Source organism: Haplochromis burtoni, unplaced genomic scaffold (assembly GCF_018398535.1).
Source record: "Haplochromis burtoni strain Fernald_Lab_line unplaced genomic scaffold, NCSU_Asbu1 Contig_134, whole genome shotgun sequence".
Classification (NCBI taxonomy): domain Eukaryota; kingdom Metazoa; phylum Chordata; class Actinopteri; order Cichliformes; family Cichlidae; genus Haplochromis; species Haplochromis burtoni.
Window position 1 is genome coordinate 415,045 of NW_024582495.1, and position 20,151 is coordinate 435,195.

At 42.5% G+C, this 20,151-nt stretch overlaps 2 protein-coding genes across 2 annotated transcripts in view; one reads left to right on the forward strand and one right to left on the reverse strand.

Annotated features, from left to right (window-relative positions):
• The first annotated feature begins 2,044 nt into the window (after positions 1-2,044).
• On the forward strand, positions 2,045-19,920 carry si:ch211-197l9.2. Its single transcript, XM_005930642.3, has 10 exons — positions 2,045-2,809; positions 4,945-5,169; positions 5,831-5,989; positions 11,028-11,099; positions 11,189-12,301; positions 12,410-12,529; positions 14,007-14,056; positions 14,169-15,333; positions 15,531-17,435; positions 18,848-19,920. The coding sequence occupies exons 1-9, from the start codon at positions 2,198-2,200 to the stop codon at positions 15,684-15,686; spliced, it is 3,672 nt and encodes a 1,223-aa protein (XP_005930704.2). The 5' UTR covers positions 2,045-2,197; the 3' UTR covers positions 15,687-17,435; positions 18,848-19,920.
• The window catches only part of dnmt3ba (DNA (cytosine-5-)-methyltransferase 3 beta, duplicate a), a 38,596-nt gene continuing 30,639 nt past the window's right edge, over positions 12,195-20,151 (reverse strand). The window contains exon 27 of the mRNA XM_042224303.1: positions 12,195-12,281. Coding sequence (XP_042080237.1) covers positions 12,268-12,281 — 14 coding nt within the window. The 3' untranslated portion in view covers positions 12,195-12,267. The remainder of the gene's footprint in view (positions 12,282-20,151) is intronic.

The window sequence follows — 20,151 nt, forward strand, 5'->3', positions numbered from 1 at the left end:
ATATAAAGCCTACATTTCCACATGCCATTGAATTTCTTATAAAGCACCCACTAAGATATTTAATTGATTCATGTTGAGATGATAAAATGCAGTGAGGCAGTATGGAAGCCCATCAATAAATGGCAAAGAGTTCATTCTCTTTAATAAGCCTTTAAGTGCACATAAATGTTAAGTCATTATTACAATAAATTGTTGTAAATGCATTGTGGTGCTGCAGATGCACTGTAGCGTTTGTGCAGAAGGTAAGATCAGTTTGTCTGTGTAGCTTCTCAGCCATCCAGTTCATTGTAGTCTAAGGAGCTTGGACTGAATTCTTGAGGAAATTTCACCTCTCATCCAAGAGGGTTCTCCATGTTAAGTCATTATTATAAAAATTGTTGTAAATGGATTGCAGTGCACCAAGAAGCCTCTTGAATGCTTGGATAAGAAGTGAAACATCTAAAAGTAATTTAAAGAAGTCCAGTTGCTTTCTTCACAAGCTCCTTAGAAGTTAAGATCAGCTCTTTCTGAACACTGAAGATTAAAAAAGAAAAATGTTATTTTTCACAACCTGACAACCCAGATGTTCTTATAATGGTTCATAAAGCACTAGTAAATGATTCATAACCCATTAACACTATCACTGAAAAATGTGGCAGAAAAAGAGCCGCTTATGTAGTCAGCTGAAAAGCAGGTGGTTTTGACACTTGACTCAATGGAAGCATTATCAACATTATCTTAAGAGCCATTTCTTTTTTTGTGCCTGTTCTGTGACGGGTGTCTTCATGGACATCACCCTGTGCATCTCCACTCATCCACTCCTGTATCCAGAGAGCAAAGGTGTGACAGAGGTGTGGAAGGACGATGGGGGAGGAACCCGACTGTTTGGTTATTATAACAGCTGGTTAATAGTATAATAGCCGCCCGATGAAGATTTAGGTTGTTGTTAGCTGGAAGAGGAAACATCTCATGTCCGTTACAAACCACAAAGACCTGCCTGTGGTCCTTTCAAACACAGCTCCATTATCCACAAGGTGGCAGCTTTACACAAACATTCCTCTTGCTTTATTCATTCTGCTAATTTTTTATTTTATTTTTGCAGACACTGGTCAATATTTCAAAAATAAATTTCAGTTTAAAACTAAATACGTATTAAATTAGAGCAACACTACACAGAGGTGAATTGTGCAAACACCCTTTCAAAGGGGAGACCTGTAATGTTTGAACTTATTTTCTGTAATATATACAATGGAAGATGAAATGCTAAGCAAGGTTTAAAATAATGAGGTACAAGCAATCCTTGTGAGCCACAAAACTCAGGCTTCATCTGAGCTAAATGCTCTTGCTCCTTGCTCTGTTTTCTTTTTCTTTTTTTCTTTTTTTTTATTACAGCAGCACCACCTACTGTTCTAACCCTGTGTATGGCATGCAAGGTACAGCCAATCAGAAGAAAGCTGGCTGAAAAGCAGATGAGCTGAACTGAATTGATGCGAATAGAGCATCAGTGAGGAGCTGCAAAAAGACCTGGTATATATAAAAAGATTATTATGAGCTAAAACATGCAAATGTAGTCTGTTAGAGGCGGATAAAAAATGTAACTAGGAATTAAGATAATTTATTCATAGTAGTAGTCGGTTAGTTGGGTTAATTGCTTGTCAGATTTCCAGAAGGAGAAAGTGGAAAAAACTGCTTAAGAATCAAAGAGAGACCGGAAAACCGTCAAAATAAAAGCCTCCAAACTGCCTCTCTACATCAGGCGTATGGGATGATAACAGTATGATAGCAATATGAAAACACGAGGTAACAAACACTTAAAATTGTATCTTTTGTATGGAAATTTACAAAATAAAGTTAATCATTTATAATCCTAGGCCTACACAACATTTTTAATATCGGATTTGTTTTCAAATTCATGCTGGTTTGTAGCCACAGTTGAATGTTCTGGGAGAGTGTGTGTAGAATAAACATAATATGTACTCTGACCAAGATAAATGGAGAAAAAAAGAAAAAGCAGAGAAAACGACCGGAAGTCCCTTCTAAGCTGCGGGAACGTGACACTGTGACTTCTGTGAGTGCGCTTTGGCAAAGTTTCAGTGCTGAGGATGCAGAGCAGCTAGTCGGGTGTTCAGAGTCTGTGAGCTGTGAATTTTGATATTTTAACACTAGTTTAAAACTGTAATGATCATCTTAGATTTTCTGTTTAAAAGCTAAAGAGAAAATGACGAACAAAGACGGCGATAAAAGCCTGAAGACTGCACTCCGCAGCCAGAAACAAGCCAGGGCGCACCAGGAGAAGAAAGATCCATCCTCCAATGATGGCTCCTATGCAAAGGAGGCACAATTCACGGGTCAGTGCGACCCTGTGAAGGAGGTAAAAACTGCGGGACCGCAGGAAAAGAGAGCAGGGAAAGTGTCATCAGGTGTCAGCTCCGAGTGCCAGAGGAGCCCCGACGCACAGAGGAAACTCTCCGACGCCAGCAACGCTTCAGAGGATTTGAGCAAAGACTCCGGCTGCCTGTCGGGGAAACTGTCCTCCTCGGACAGCAGCTCGGAAATCTCTGACTGCCCGTCGGACGGTAACAAGCACGACTCTGACTTAAGCTGGATAGACGGCAAAGCTTACGTGACCCCGGATAGCGAGGGCGCAGGCGACGGCAAACCGTGCGCAAAAGCGGCGAGAGATATCTGCGTTCTCCAGGCGGAGGCTGCCGCAGGGGGCTTTAGTTTGTTCAACTCCTCGGGGGCGTTTATGAATCTTATGATGGGGGAAACAACCGAAGACCTGGTCAGGGAATTGGAAGATCTGAGATCAGAGAACGAGTATTTGAAAGTAAGTTTGATCTAATTTGATTAATTAAATTAGCTTAATGCAATTAGCGAATTCAATTTGGTTTTCACGAAATGCAGCATCTACCTTTCTGTATAAACTCCGTGCATGTAGGTTTTGCTTGTTTATGAGAGCCAGTGAGTTTCTGTGGGAGGACCCTCAGCTCAACACCAGAGCCGATTTTCTGCAAATGTTTAGATCGGGCCAGTCTTCTTTAGTGAGCGCAGAGCAAGTGGCTCTAATACAAGAGTCAAAAGTCACTACTGACCTAAATAAATTATGGAACAAACCCACACTTACTCAGATTTTTACAGTAGCTGAGTAACTGCTGACTGAGCTGGTGATTAGATGAGTAACTCCTGACTGCAAGGGCATTTTATTGGTCCAACTGAGGAAATTACTCTGTAACTTGATGCAGCAGATCACCAGTTTGCAGGAATATATCTGGAAACTGGGGTTTGATTATAAATTGGTGGTTGCAGAGTTTTGTTAGTGGAGTACTGCTGAGCAAGTCCATCTACAAGCCCAATGGCAATGTCCGTTTTCCACTTTCACCTTCACAAGGGATGATCCACTTATTCAGAGCTGTACCTTGATAAAGAAAGGTCATAATCGAAGCTGCTGATGTCCAGATATTCAGACTTTCTGAGTGTGAGTCAAGCTTTCTGAGAAAACGTTTCATGACTTAGAATATGCTGGAAACAACATGTACAAAAAATAGCCCCAAATCCCTCTTTCTGCCCTAGATGCTCACTTCTGTGACATAACTTCACCTTGTAAGTGCAGATTCAAACTGTGGTCATTAAAGTAATCAGACACTTTGAAGGGTACGTACAAAGCACAAAATGGCCATTTAGGCATCAAACTGGAAAATATAACAATTAGAGCTTAAGTCATAAATCAGTTAGTTAGGCTAATATTAGCCAATATGTTTTTTTAATGAATATGTGTACAAAAATATTTTTTAAGTAATTTATACATGGCATTAACCCGTAGTTTGTCCAGTAGATAGAATCTTATTGTTTATAACACTCGAAGCATTGCTTGCAGCACATGTAGCAGAGTAGCATCCCAGCTGAGTAAAGAGTGAATCCATGTTTCACTTAGTTGTTTTCAGTCTCTAATGCCACCATAACACCTGGATTTAAGTTAACGGGAAAAATGGGAAAATATAACTTTCTGATATTCACAGTGTTGTGCAAAAGTCTGGAGCCTCATTTATTTATATTTTGCCTCTAAGTAGCCAGACATTCATGTAACGTTTTTCTTTGGACATTGGCTGCTTTTCTCTCTCAATTGTAGTCCAGTTCTTGTACCTGAGCATTTTCAGAGGATTTTTTTAAAATTAATTAATTAATTTTTGTATGTTAACCCACAGAACACAAATCTATGAATCGATCTAGCAAGAAAAACATGCCTAACTCAAGAGATGAAACTGTATTGTGTCTACAGACCACATAGCAAAGAACCTGTTTTAAACTGTATATTTAGGCACTTTGTTACTAGCACCCTGTCACTCAAGCACATCATTTGTTCCAAATTATTTAGCTGATTCTATGAAAAATCTGTGCTAAAGATGAAACAGTTTGGCAGACATAAAATAGTATTTTTCCACTAACGAGGTGATTTCCAAACAACTAAAACTTGGCTTATCTCAGCATGGTGTACTGTAGGAGGGATGGGATGAGGGAAGGGTTAAGGAAGGAAGGAATACTCAAGGGAGAAAGATGAAGCAAGAGAAGAGGGCGGAAGGAAAAAGTAAGAAAGGAAGGAAGAAAAGAGTGGAAAGGAGGGAAGGAAGGAACAAGTGATGGAAGAGGGAAGGATGGAATAGATAAGAAAGGAAAAATCAACAAAGGAAGAAAGGAGGGAAGGAATGATGGAATGAAGAAGGGCAGGAAGGAAGAAAAAAGGGCACCACAAAAAGGACAAGGAAAGAAAAAAGGGTAAGGAAAGAAAGCAGAATCAAAAGACAAGGAACAAAGGGAGTTAGGAAGGATGTAGGGAAGAGAAGAATTTGGAGGAAGGGGCCAAGGAAGAAGGAAAGGACTGGATGAAATAAGAAGGGAAAAGGGGAAGAAAGAAAGGAGAAAATGCCTTGACTCATGGTTTAATTATTTCTGTGTCGTCTGTCCCAGGATGAGGTGGAGGAGCTGCGCTGTGAGATGCTGGAAATGCGCGACATGTTCCAGGAGGAGGAGATTTACCAGCTGCAGGAGCTGCGGCTGCAGCTGGAGCAGGCCAACAAGACGTGTCGCATCCTGCAGTACCGCCTCCGCAAGGCCGAGCGCCGCAGCATCCGAGTGGCTCAGACCGGACAGGTGGACGGGGAGCTGGTCCGGAGCCTGGAGCACGACATCAAGGTCAGAAAGTCGGGTGGTCTTTTTGCACAAACTCTCACTACCAACAGACTGTAATTAAGCTCCTTCTCTGAAAACTGACTCACCTAAAACATCAAAGTGAACTTTTACTGCAGAACCACAAACCTACTTTCATCACGGCGCGCTAAACGCTGATCGTGTTGTTCATACAGGCTTTAACCCTGAGTCATGGCTGTAAAGTACTCCCTGCTGTTCAACTGCACCACAAGAATGTCATTAGACTGAAAAGTTTTCATCATGCATCCTGTTTATATTTCTGTAGCATAATTACTGCGTGTGGTCGGCTGTTCTGCGTGAGGACTGAACGATAAAAGCAGAGTGATCGTAAGCAGAATCACCGTCGTTGAACTGAGGCAACCAGATTCTGTTACTGTCAACCAGGCCAATGTGTGTGTGTGCGCACTATTGGATTCCTTACAGCCTCACCCTCCTTCGCCCCCTCCATCGACTCATGGCTCAGTTCCCGTCACAAGAATTTTCTTGTAAAAGTTTCTCGGCTTTAACCAAATCAACTGCTCTAAAGACTCACTCACTCAGAAAATAACACTCACGAGAAAACAAATAAACAGACAATCAAAAAAAAAAAAAAAACTTCATTCGCAGCACTTTTACTGTCTTAACCTACTTTGTGCTTCACCTGCAGGTCGCAAAGAGCGTGTCACTCCGCCTGTACAACGAGCTAGAGGCGGTGCAGAAGAAGAACTCCCACTTGGAGTGGGAAAACGAGGTGCTGCGTGAAAAGACTCAGGAACTGGAAGTGGCCAAGCAGGTCTTACAGACTGAGCTGGATAAAACCAGAGAGGTGAGCATTTTACATCAAAGACCCTTTGGTAAAAAAAAATATTAAATTTAATAAAGAATGTTTGAAGGAGACCTCAAAAGACAAAGGTACTGGAGTTTTTTTTAGAGACTGTCACCTTGGAAAAGTCCTGACCTGGACAATGTCTGTGTAAGTGTTCGAAACAGCTAGCACCACTTTTTACTCACCTTTTGAGATCTTCTTTTAACAGTCATATGATGCCAAATATTTGGAAAGCATTCATAAGTGTTCCTGGTCCCCTAAACCTTCAGGGCACAGAGGTTTTAGACCAGTCACTCTTACATGGTCATGAAATGACATCTGGTGAAGAGCCATGTAGCATTACAGCGTCTTACAGACCCCCCTGCACTTTGTCTACCAACTCTCTACGGGGTTAGAAGACATACTTATTACATACTCTTCTAGGAAAACCAAAGACTGAAGCTGAATTTTTATTTATTTATTGACTTTTCGTCTGTGTTTGACAGCAGAAAAACTGCTGGAAGCAGAATTTTCCCTTCTGTCTTGTTTGGGTTTTTTGGATTGTTGATTTTCTTGGCAGCAGAACACTGCAAGTCAGAGTAGGAACTTTACTTTCAGAGAAAATGAGCAGACCACGAGCTTCCCTCAGGGTTGGAGGGGGGGGACGGGACTCCTTTACACAATTTGTTGGTTTAAAAATATTTCCAAGAGATAAAAGCTCTGGGAGAAAGGCTGTAACAACAACCAATAAACTGCTGGGAACTGAAATGCTGAGTCTGCCTTATTGTACATGACGAGAGCCTTCCACTTACCTCCTCTTTTAAACTATTGATATCTGCAGGGTGATATTGCCCTCCTCTGTTCACAGGAAATAGCTCTAAAGGGTTTTATTCCTGAATGCATTACATTTCTAAATATTGGCAACACATTGGATGCCCTTTTTGACTGACAAAAACATCCTAAGGTGCAGTGAAAGTGTCTGTGTGCATGAAAATGTCACGTGATTTCTGCTACAATCCAGTTTCCCTACGTGGACAAATAAATGTATCAATCTAGAGGGAGGAGCTCAGCCATTCAGGCCTCAGAGTAGATCTGCACCAAAAGGAGCCAGTTGAGGTGGTTTGGACCTCCAACCAGGGCTCACTGGTGAGGTGGTACTGAAAGAAGGCCTCAGGGTAGACGAAGGATCAGGCTGCAGACATTACATCTCTCGGCTGGGTTGGGAACACCTTGGTGTCCCCCAGGAAGCCGTAGAGGAGGTGGATGGGAGAAGGAGATCATCTTAGACTGCTGCAACTGCAACCGGATGTTTAAGGTTCACGGTGCAGAGTTTGATGATAGAAGGCACGCTGATTAAGTTTAACATGATGATTATCTTATTCTGGGCCTCTCAGTTCTTACTCTGTCTCTATCTGCTCCTCCCCTTATAAAACAACTTTCTTCTGATTGGCTAACCTTCTGTTTTTGAGGGGCAGCCAATCAGAAGAAAGTTGTTTTGTGGGGCTGGGAGAATGAGACCATATTAAGGATATCCATTCTGAGTGACATCATACAGAGCTAAAAATAAAAAGAGACCTCTTGAAACCAAATGCTTGGTTTCATACTGTTACACTGTAACAGCATGTATGACAGAAAAAAGAAAGGAAAACTAGATCCTCTTTAAAAGCTTTGAATTTTCACACTGGATCCTTAATTCATGGATGGTGTGGAGGGAATTTTAAGCCTTAGGTGGCGTACATAGTAACAAACAGCTCTTGTTTATGGTCTCATTACTGACCTTGGGACAGACTTGACTGTTAACTAAATTATTATGACCTGGAGCTGAAAATGAGATTGAAACGAGTGCACAGATCTGTCAATCAGACATGACAAATCGAATCGAATTGATTAAATTAAAAAAGAAACTTCTTAAAAATCTCTCAAGAGCTGCTGATAATTGCAAAAGGGGGTTCTTCATACACCTCAATGCGTGTCTTTAAGGGATGTGTGTATTTAGGTCAACCTTGAGAGAAACATAAACTTTCATCGCTCGGGTCAGGCATCCTCCTTTCCATTACCCTGCACAGCTGCACCCATCCAGACAGCTGTCCCCCTCATCCCTCTGTCACCCTGATGTCAGGTGACACACGATCCCGGTGCAGATCACTTATATGAGCGGAGGGCTCGGCCGGCAGCTGCCTGGTGCCGGGGATGGGCGAAGCAGCCTGGTATGCTGAACTCCAGGCACAGCTGACATCGTCGGCTGACAGGGCAGAAAAAAAAGTAGAGAGATTACAAAAATAGACTCACTTTCTTTTTCTTACTGCTCTTATTAAGCTTGGATAAATCTGGATGAGTGTGTATTAGGGCATCAAGAAAGGAGGGTGTTGGTTGGTGCACAGGCATACTGACCTACAGCCATCACTCAGCACGCTTTGATCAAACTTCAGCCTCCACACCCCATCCACCTTTTCTTCTGCCTCCTTTGAGCACCAGTGTGCACTCCAGTGACACGTGTGCGGTTTAATCCAGGATTCGGTGCTTTGGCACGAGCTCAGTCTGCTCCACTCATCTGAGACAGCTGCTAGTCCCTTTGATCCCAACAGGGAAATCCACTTAGATTACCTAATCTAACCAGCAAAAAAACACAGCATGGATATATTGTGAAGGAGGGTGAGTATGCCAGAAATTCACTCTGCTGCCCGATGTTTTTGAGGCTGTTTGAGTTAAACGTAAATGTGTAGCTGCACAAGCTGAGCATAGACTTGTAGTAAGAGGACAAAAGCTGAAACAAAGACAATAATTTTACAGTTAAAGAAATATTACCATTTAATTCCATCTTTACTTATTAGGAACGACAAATTTCCGGTCACAGTAACCCAAATCTATTGAGCCTCCATGCCCACCGGCCTTGAATTCAAAAAGTGTAACTCCCTCTCTGTGTTTGCTGCTTCTAGCCTGACTATTATTAACACAGTGAAATCCTGTCGAGTGTTTAAGAGGAAGACAATGCTGCCTGACAGAAGCTTACATTCCTGACATACTCAGACCTACAAACTGACTCAAGTAGAGACGGGAAGAACTCGGAGGAGAGAAAATGTCACATTTAGCGCCTTTTAGGCATCTCTGAGAAGTAGTGCAAGAGCATGATGAATACTTACTTAAAGGATTAGCTAAACATTTTGGGAAATATGCTTATTTGCTTTCTTGTCGAGAAGACCAGCACGACTTTAATGCCTACAGAGGTTTGTAAATCCTTCTACAAGCATTTTTAAAGCTTATTAATTAGCATTTTATAACTAATTTGTTTAATTTACACAGAAAATAACAGAAGAATGAACTTGTTGTGGTTAGCAAGTCTCCAGGAAGCCGTGGTGTCCAGCTCATAAACTGATGTTACACAAACATCATGTAAATTTAGAATCTATAAACATGCTATACCCTCTCACTGAACAAATTTTAGTGTGTTATTAATTTTCTTATGTAATCATCAGAAACAAATGTTGAACTATTCCTTTACCTGCCTTTATATTTTTAAATTAAACTTCAGATTTGTCTTTTCCTTGTTTTCAGTGATGTAAAGAGCAAGAAACTAAGTACAGCCTTACTGGTTCTATAGGAATTAAGAGGGACAGTAGGAGCCAAGTGCTATTAATCAAATGTAAGTGATTGATTGATGATCAGCACGCTATAAAAGCAGAGGTTTTGATAGTTTGCTGTTCTGGACCTTACAGGTATGTTAACAAAATGCCAAAGTATTGTAGGCAAATTTCTGCCAATTTGCCATGCAGTTGGAGGGAATTTGTTGGGACAACCAAGGTCAGACTGAGCAGCGCTCATGAAACTACAAAAAACCTAGAAGCTACAGACTCTACGGGCCTCAGTTGGTATGTCAAGTTCAAGTTTGTAACAGTAAAATCAAAAAAAGGCTGAACAAGTACCGAGAGTTGCTGGGAAAAATCACCTTCTTTGTAAAAATGACACAGCAGCATGGCTTAAACTTCTGGAACAATGTGCTTTGGATAAATGAGACCAGTTTGGAGATGTTTGGTCATAATTCACAGCCAAACACAGCAGATCAGCACAAACACCTCATACCAGCTGTCAGCACAGTGGTGAGGAGCGATGACGTGAACTTGTTCTGCAGTCACTAGATCTGTGCACCGTCGACCACGAACTCCTCAAACATGAGGCCACCTGTCCGACAGCTAAAACACAGAAGCACATCTACAACACACTGACTGAAGAAGAAAAGAATCAAGGTTACGATGGCCGAGTCAGAGTCCAGACCTCAACATGACTGAAATGCTGTTGAACGTTAACGGAGCAAAAGTGAATCCCGGCAAACCTCAAAGAACTGAAGCGACTTTGTAAAGAAGAGGGGGCCAAAAATCATGTGAGAGACATGCGTTACACTGTTACACTGTTACTTCAAGTTACTGAATGAAGTTATTGCAACCCCCACTGACCTGCTGTTCAAGTCAGTCAATGAGAGGAAAGTTGGCCTGCGTTCTTTCTCATGTCCAGCAGGAGGTGACTCCCCTGGTTTTAATAAAAATAATAATAATTTTGTGTAGAAATATCTAAAAAAAATTAAAAAAGATTATTTGGATAACTTTCTTGATGAGTTTATGGTCTTAGTCTGTAGTTCTGTAGCCAAGTTCTTATTTAATACAGTTAGATGAATCATAAATCAGGCAAAGCTACTGTTGGAGTCAAAGGACAAAAATATGGAGCTGGAAATGTTCATCATCAATGTAATGTAGAAAAAGTTTTTTCCTTTAATATGTTTATTAAATTTCACACAGTTGTGGTTAAAACCAAAAGAAAGAAAGAAACATAAACACAAAGACGTCTCGATGCATTCTTAATCATCAAGGTAAGGACATTTAGTTTTGCAGACTGAAGAAGTCACTTGGATGAGGGACGAAACATTTCTCCCACTAAACAGCTACGTCCAAATGAACAGAATCGACTTTTTGGGATAAATACAAAGAAGTTCGCTCCAGAAAATCTTAACCTAGTAAACTATCACTGTTTGTCTTGTGTGTGTGATCAAACTCTTATTTTTATTCCTTAGAGCTCTTTGAAGAAGAAAAGCATCAGATCGACGGCCAGCAGGGCAGAGAAGAGGCTCTCTCAGCAGATTGAGGTTTGTATATTTGTTTCTAAACATGGCTGCATCCGTGAGTTATTTCATGTCATCATGACTGTCGTCACTGCTGTTTGATTTGCCAAAAGGATGACAGCGCCGATCTCAAGTGCCAACTCCACTTTGCCAAAGAGGAATTAGCTCTCATGTGCAAGAAGCTCACCAAATTGGTATCAGAGAGTGAGGTGATGCGCGAGGAGCTGGCCAAATACCGCTCAGCCTACGGTGACGTGGACGCCGCCCAATCACCTGAAGGCAAGCAAAGCTACGCCCACGCCAGGGAGGCGGAGGTCAAAGTTCATCTTAAACTGGTGGAAGAGGAGGCCACACTTCTGAGCCGGCGCATCGTTGAACTGGAGGTGGAGAACCGTGGTCTGCGAGCAGAAATGAGCGACCTCAGGGAGAAAATTGGGGGTGGAGGAGGAGGAGGAGGAGGAGGGGAAGAGCCGGATGAAGAGAATCGGGATGTTTCGGAGGGAAATATGACAGCGAGTGTTGCGATGAAGGACACAGATGGAAAGGAGAAAAGCATAAAAATGGGACCCGTGATGTACGAGCTGGGTCAGGATGAAGGGTCAGAGAAAAGAAAAGGCGATGAGGAGACTGAAAGGATGATCACTCGAGAGGGTCCTGTGGGAGGCGAGTGGGATCCCTCAGACAGTCAAGAGAGTGATGACAACAAAAAACTCCAAGAGATGACTTTGAAGGACTACGAAGCTCTGCTTGCTCTCAGAGACCATGCCTGCATTTTGAGTTCAGCCATACAGCTCCTGATTACATCACCCAAAAATGGCCACAGCTCGTCTCCCTCGCGCACGTTCGCCTCGCCAATAGACTGTAACGGAAAGGCACAGAAGATTTCTCTGAATGAGGCTTTGGAACTTTTAGAGGCGATGCTGTTGGCTTTCATCGGGCGGGTGGAGATGCTTCTAACAGCCAAAGATACACAGTTAAACTCAGTTAAGAAGGTCTGGGACTCCTACAGTTTCCCTTTCCTCTGTGGAAATCCTGACGTGGAGTCAGAGAGTAAGCAGGAGTGTGGAGAGCCGAAGAAGACAGAAAAACAAACGAGGAAAGCACCTTCTGTTCAATGGGGCCTCGGTGAGAAGTGCAGGGATCCAAGAACGCAGCTTTCATTGCAGATTCTTTGGATCCTCCATCAGTGGTGTCAAGTCAAAGGACCTGACATGGAAGGAAAACAGGTACAGTGAAAGATGGCATAAATAAACTCTGCTCATGCTCATTATGACACTTAAAAAAAACACGCAAAGCTGTCGAATATTCAAATATATTTGGGCTTTTTTATTCAGGATAGAGAGAAAGCAATGTCAGTGCTGAAAGGATTGTTGCAAGACCTCGCTGCAGAGCTTCAGGATGAGCGGATTGAATGTGACAGTAAGGCCAAGGCCACGCCGGGCAAGCCAGCTGAGGTAAGGATGGTGTTTACGCCTCAGGCATGTGTGCCCTGCTGTGTGTGAGGCTGTGTGTGAGGTTGCGTGATACAGCGGGAAGTCCTGCCGATGATCTGTCTCCCTGGCCTTGTGTCCGCCTGACAGTCGGTTCAGCGGGCATCATGAAAACACTCATGCCAGAGTATTTAGGCTAATCTTTTGAAGGGGGCTGCAGCCAAACAGGACAGGCATTTTCAAACATGCAGCACGAAAACGCTCAAACGATTCTCTGCAGTCCTTCAAGTTCTCCTGAATGATCATTTCCATCTCCTTTGTTATTCAATAAAGAAAAGCAGTTTCGATGCACAGCATGATTTAGGATCAGATTTATTATTTCAACAGTTTTTTTCCTTCTTAACCCACTGACTGGACTGTAATCCCTATTTTACTCTTAACTCTTTTACTTAACGTTTAGTTTGAAGTGATAAAAAAAAATAAAGACTCTACAGGCTCTCCAGCAGCTTTATTAGGCTTTATTGAAGACTTATTGGAGCCTATATGTCTCTGGGGTTATCTCTGTTATGAGTTTACAATGCTTTGTCCAGATAACGAACAGCAAATTCAAATGTTTCTGAAGGTTTGGTTAGTTAATAACACAGACGTGCCAAAATACCAAACAACTATAGATGCGTGATATTAATTATTAAACCCTAACGTAATTGTTAGTGTTAAATTATCAAGAGCAAATAAGGGGAAGCGACGGAAACATTATTGATTTTGCAGACAACGGGCTTTAAAGCGACAGTTCACCCAAAAGAGACAGCTTAGATTTTTTTTGTGTCAGCTGCCCAGTTTTGGAGCACTGACGCTCACATCGCGGCAAAACAAAGCATCAACACTTCTTTGCAGAAATCATGGCCTGGTTTCTCATAAATATCCAGGACCCTTGTTGTGAGCAGTGGTCTTTAGATGTTATATAATTTTATATTATTTCCCCCTAAAATAAGGTTTAAAAAGCTTTTTTTTTCTTGCAAGTTTCACTCTTACACCACATTCAATTAGATGACAATATAGCTTTAATAATGAGAGTGGCCACATGATCAACACCAACCACAAAAGTAAAGTTAAGTTCACCTTACATCCGGTTAGCCATGCAAGCATCAATAGAACAGTAGAATCTGACTGACAGCACAAGGTTAAAACTGTGTAAACCACAACTGTGCAAGCATCGGTGAAACAACATGATTGGTTCTTTTGTCTCAAAGTGGTGATTGGCTATTTTGTAGAAGGATCAGGACCACTGCAACTTTCACCATTTCACATTTCTGTCTCTTTTAATCATCGTGTCAGATGCTCTGTTTGTTCTGTACAGTGACGCAGTGGCGGATGAACACACTAAAGACAAATAGTCCCTACATAAAATTGCTTACAACAAGTTTGTGCATTTTTTCTTGGTTTTAGTTTCTGAAGTATCTGACGTAATGTTTGGTGACATTTTCTTTCTCTCTTGGCTCAGCGTCGTGTTGGGGGTGTTTTTCAATGTGGTCGACACCGTGAAGCTGACAGGTCTGTGTTGTTCCACAAACTGTCATATGTTTTTCATAAGTTCACTGAAGTTGTAACTCATACATCGCCTGGTGTCTTTGTGTTTTTTTTACAAAAAAATCTGAACCTGCAGCTCGACAGGAAAAAGACTCAGACGGCAGTTTCCTCCGTGCAGCTCTCAGAGGAAGAACTGGTGCTATCTGAGCCAAGAGGCTGCCCAGCTTGACCGAGAGGACCCAGTTAAGACGTGGGACCATCTAATCATGCCGCTTAGCTTCCCTGATCTTGACTTTGAGCAGATGTCCTTGAACAGAAGCCATACTGCTCCAGAGAAGTCTACCGTCCGCATCTACTACAGCCCCCCGTCAGCCCGCAGAGTCCAGCTGGCTCAGCTGAAGCAAAGCCCAGACAGAGGATCCGTGGACACGCCCTCTCCCTGGTGCACGCCGCCAACCTCCTTCTCACAGCTCTGTCTGGGCTCATCTGCCAATCTGAGCGATGACATGAAGGAAATGACAGCCGGCTGGAGGCAGAAGCGTCAAGACAGCCCACAGGAAAAGAGAGAAAGATTAGCAGGCCGGGGATGGGTGGATGTGTCCTGCTCCGGTACTCAGACCCATATGAAACCACAGATGGTGAGTGTTGGTCAGCAGACAGATGCGACTCAAGGGTTGAGCACCACGAGAAGCAGTCCTTCTCGGGCCCTGAACTCCCCTCTGGTCTCTGCCCGCTCTCACCACATCTCTGCCTCACTGGAGGGCATAACAGGCCGAGGGGAGAGGTCCAGACACTCCACCTCCTCACCTAAACTGTACCGAAGACAGTCTCTCCCCTCTCCCTCCAATCTGAGCTCCCCCTCCTCTGCATCTACCTCTAGAGATCGATCTCTGTGGAACCTGGCACATCAAAATCAGTCCGGCCTCGCGTGGACTCGACAAACCAGCTCCCGAGCAGGTGCTGGGCAGAGCCACGGCTCCCTGAGCAACGCCAAGCTGCCCGCCAAGTCCACCGGAGCCAACCGGTACGGCTTGGTGACAGAGTTCCTGCGTAGGGTGAGCGGGCGGGCAGACAAACCAGTGCCGGGGTCAGGGCAGAAAGCTAAAAGTAGCACGAGGAACCTGGAACGCGTTCCAACAAGGCCTCCCGCCGCCCCGCTCAACAGGAACGACAGCGTGACCAGGATCGTTAACCAGAGGTTCATGAAGCAGAGAGAGGAGGCCACCAAAGTCCAGAAGGAGGAGAAGGGAAGCAGCCTGAACCAGGGTGTGAAAAATGGCCTGAGCACCGTCACAGCAGAGGTGAGTGGAAATTATACAAATTATATTATATAAATACAGACAGGGCTCCCACCAGTTGCTCATACATTCATCTCATTATACAAAACACAGACCATGCTTGATATTAGCATCCTCCGCCCCATCATAACAACATATTAATGACAGAATATAAGACCAGCAGGTCCAAGTCAATACGTTTCTTCTCTCTGTTTGACCAGGAGAGGAGCTACGAGTGTAGCTCCAGCAGCACGCTCACCTTCTGCTTCGCCCGTCCGTCTCGCTCCACGCAGAAACAAACATCAAACCCGACCAAACTCCAAAGGCACAGGTACTCGCCTCCGGTCAGAGCAGCTGCAGACTCCACCTGCAGCTGAACATGATGGGAAACGGCAGCTTTCACACTGACACCACAGACAAAATTTAGTTTGTAGGCTCAAAAATGTAAATTCAGCTTTTCGTGGGATGTTTAGGAGAGCTTTGAGAAAACTCATAGAGCTTTTGGTGCAATTAAAGTCACTCATCTTCTTTCACAGATGGGCTTAACCCTTAATTCACTTGCTTATAATTAATTTTGTAATATCTTTACTGTATTTTGTAGATAATAATTTTATGTTATATTCAATAAACAACAAGTTGATTGTGATCTTGTGCGTGTGTTGATTTCACCCTGGTTTCATTTGAGCTTCAGAAACTGGTTGCCTCTGCAGTAACCGGCTCCTTCAGGGCAGGGCTGCTGGTTGTTACGTCACATGCTCAAAAAAGAAAACCGCTAAGATGATAATAAGATTTCCTCGCCTGTCAGGACTATGACCCAACCTCTGTTCCTTCCTTTAATTGACACATTAAAAAAAACTGAACTGAGCTCATCAAAGATAACTTAAAAATAAAAATGTGTGTTAGCGGCAGCAGGTCTGGCTTTCCTGGAGCAGATCAGCTGCAACACTTCCTCCTTCAGTTGGCAGCCGGCCAATGATGGTGGTGGTCAAGGACAGGGCAGAGGAGGAGGTGCGCAATCACACGGGGGTCACATTTCTGCTAACAACATGTGTTCATCCTCTGTTACCCACAGTACATACACAGCAGTGTCGGCTACGTCCCAAAAGAGTTCAGACGTAATCCACCAGACACAAAATACTCAAAAACACACACGAAAGATTTAAAGAATGCAAAAAACAAATGGTAGAATAACTGCATTTGAGTTTTTAAATGCATTTCTTGCTGTGCAAAAAGCAACCCTGCTAAACTCCAATCGATTTGTCTAAGAAATTCTTCATATCCTGTCAATTTGTTTTACCTAATTTGATTACTTGCCTATTTCCTCTGGGAATTCACATTGCTTCACTTCACATTATGTTCCTGCAGCAGTTTTTAGTGCTTTCTAGCTAACATTCTGGCTCCAGTGAATGCATCTGGAGCAATTTGAGGGTAAGTGTATTGCCCAAGGTTACTTTGGCATGCAGAGTAAGTAGTAGATGACTTGCTTTACCTTTGAGCCACAGCCAGCCCAACATCCAATCTCATTTACATTTTACATTTTTATCATAGTCTACATATATTATACTACAGATTATTCTTAGTTACCTAGATTAAATGTGAAAGATATGTATTAAGGGTTTTTTTTCTTCCTATTTGGTTCACATATTCCTAATTTAACAACCTAACAGCAAATAAAGTGGTAAAAATTTGCATGTTGAGTTAAAATGCTTTAATCTCACAGCACTTCTGTATGTGCACTGTGTAACTGCTACCATTTGTACCTGAATAAATGATGGGAACGCCTCTCCCAGCTTTCCTTCGCCCTCATTTTGACTTTGTGGTGCAGTACTGAGCCTCACCTGCAGGGGCGCTGCAGCTCATAGCCCTGTTGTTTTGGCCGGGATGTGTTCCCTCTTTGCGGACGCTTGTTGTTACCGGAGGCGGACAGGTCTGCAGCTGCAGGTGTTTAGTGTTACTTTAGATCAGCTGAGGATGAAGAGTCGGTTATGCTGAGTGAATATGGAGCTCGTTTTTACACGGTTTGACTCGTTTGACTTTGAGGCGGATCAGCGGTTTGTGGACGGTCTGAAGTCCGTAAACAGAACCGAAACCGACCTGCTGGACCTGAAACTGTTCTTCTACAACAGGTAGGAAACACCTGGATCACCCGGTTAATCATTTATGTGTTTATCTACACCCCAGTGTGCACTGATTAGATTGATTAAAAACGAGAAAGTAAAAGCGTTTGAGATTCACGTTAAAAATGTTGTTTTCTGGTTTACTACATTACAGAATGAAAAGTGTTTTGCGCTCCATCCCAGCTTCAGCTTCATGGTTACTGTTAGGATTTTACATCAATGGCAGAATAAACCAGCTGCGCACATACAGCACTTTACCTTTATCTCTGTACGCCTCACATTGGATTACAAGTCAGTCAAGATGTGACTCAACTGCAGACTTTCAGCTTTAATTCAAAGTTTGTTTGTTTTTTGTAGTTTTAGCTGTTATTGAATTATGCAAAGTCCCCATTTTCCAAGGCTCAATTTGTAATTGGACAACTGACTAAGAAGCAGTCTGTCGCCCTGATGAGGCCTGTCGTCTTATTTCATGACAAATGAAGCGAACAAAATATCTGATATTGATTCACTGTGTTTAATTAGTATTTTTATAGCTGCATTTTTAAATAAGAGTCCCAAAGAGATGTCAGTTTCCAAGTGAGAGACTCCATCATTAGGCTGGAAGACGAGATAAACCTATCAGAGAGAGCTAAAACTGCAGAAGTGGTCAAACCGAATAATCTGGGCCATTCTTTAAAAAGGAATGAAGGAATGCGTTGTCCAGCTCGGCATCACCAGAATTATTTCCATGGTTAAGATAAATAATAATATTCAAAGCAGTTCTGATGTCAGGATTATTAGAAATTAAAGAAAAGCAGGACATCCTCGCACTGGAGAAGCTGGAACTGAGAAGAGTTTGCATCTGTGGTTGAGAAACTGCAGACTAATTAATTTGGTGTTACCCAGCATGTTTAGTTTTGTTAATGCAACTCTCCAATGATTTAGTGGAGAAGTGTCTTTGAGGACCTCATGTTTCTACTTGACCCTCTAAAGCCAGAGTCATCGAACATTTGCTAGAATTTTAACCTGAGTGTTTATTGAACCCTTTGATGGATTTAGAAGAAATTAAAAAAAAATAAAAAAATCTATTTGCACAAATGAGTTTGTATTTTTTACTACAATTTTCCAAAGCACTTTTTTTTTTTTAAAATACAAAGAGATTAGGGTTACAAAAAAAATCACACTAATGACGTAGAGGTCTCAAAAACTTATATCAGATGCGATACACTTCCAAGGTTAAAGATGGTAATCGAGTGAATACAAGGTTCTGCTTTTCCATTGTACCTTGTTAAGATCAATAATCAGCAGTGAATGCGTTAAAGCATTTTGTGATATTTACCTTCATGCCCAAACTTCTTTTTTTTTTTTTAATGCCACCCTTCCCAAGAAACAAAATATCAAACACAAACCTCTATTCCTCTTTTCCTGTTGTCCCCTCACAGGTTTGTCGAGCCCATCGACCGAGCCGGCTACAAACAGTGGAGCTCTTCTTCCGGTATGAGAGGCTGCCCTGTTGAGCAGCTGGACCAGACGGCGTCGTCACATTCAGACTCTGAACTCACAGCAGAAACTTCTGAACCCACAGAGACAAAGCAGCTCTCCTTTGCAGAGGTGATGCAACTGGTTCAGGAGGGAAAGGAGGTTCCCGGAGTGACAAAAGTGGACATAGAGCCGAGCAACCAGAATCCCACTCCCTCTACAATGGAGCGGATGTTAAAACCCTGGGAAAACGCATCACCATCCCCGGAGTGACCTCTGACTCTTTACAGCACTGTGTAGATAAAACTCATAATAAAAAGTATGAAAGGTTGCATTGCAAACAGCCTGCTGTTGTTACAACTGCAGAGCAACAGTCATGTCCCCACAGCAGTCCAACATAAACATACGTACAGCTTGTCATACAAAACAGATCTACCTGTCCTACACCGTCACCACTAGAACAGATGGAGTAAATGACATCTGTGTCTGTTGGTGTTTTCTTTGGAGAAGCTAAACTTTCATTTAATGGAAGTAACTAGAAATCTGTGGTCTGTGTCAGAATGATGGTCTGTGGCTCTGGGAGGAGCCAAATTTCATATACAGTTGTTGTTAAAAGTTTCATTTGGAGCTTTTAATGATTTATTCGAACTGTCCTTTTTCCAGAGTTGAATGATTGTACAGCAAACATCTTTAATTACTTCAAAACAAGATTGGGCGCACGCGTAACTGCAGCAGCTGTGGGTAAAATACTCTTACAGCACAACTTGACAATTTTCTAGTTTGCTCCTATTTTTAAAAACACAAAAATAATAAAAGTGGATTGGTTGGGTGGTTTTGGGTTTGAATGAACCAGCTGATCTGCCTGTGCAGGTTCTCACTCATAGTCCAAGAACCTGCTTATTGGGTTAACTGGTGACTCTAATGTGACCATGACTGGTTGTCTCTGTGATGGATTGGTGACCTTTCGAGTGTGTACCCCACCTCTCGTCTCATGACCTGTTCAGCAGTGCTTAATTGGATAAGTGGAGAAGATGGATTTAAAGATTGCTGCAATTCAGTTTGCATTAGTTGGTGTACTGCAAGCATTTCAGATTATCATGGATTTTTGACTATTTGAGAAAAAATATGAATGGAATAATTCATCTTTTGGTATTAAAGTTATATTTTAATTGGGTGGTGTTATTGTTTAATTGGGCATGAAACAACACAAATGTGTGAGGCAAAGTTTTCAAGACGTGGCTTTGGAAGTCCATCTTGAGGACATTGG

Coding starts and splice junctions, on each gene's coding strand:
- si:ch211-197l9.2 (XM_005930642.3), top strand. CDS start 2,198: ATGACGAACAAAGACGGCGATAAAAGCCTGAAGACTGCACTCCGCAGC. Junction 5,170..5,830: donor GCCTGGAGCACGACATCAAG/GTCAGAAAGTCG, acceptor CTTCACCTGCAG/GTCGCAAAGAGCGTGTCACT. Junction 11,100..11,188: donor GGCTCTCTCAGCAGATTGAG/GTTTGTATATTT, acceptor ATTTGCCAAAAG/GATGACAGCGCCGATCTCAA.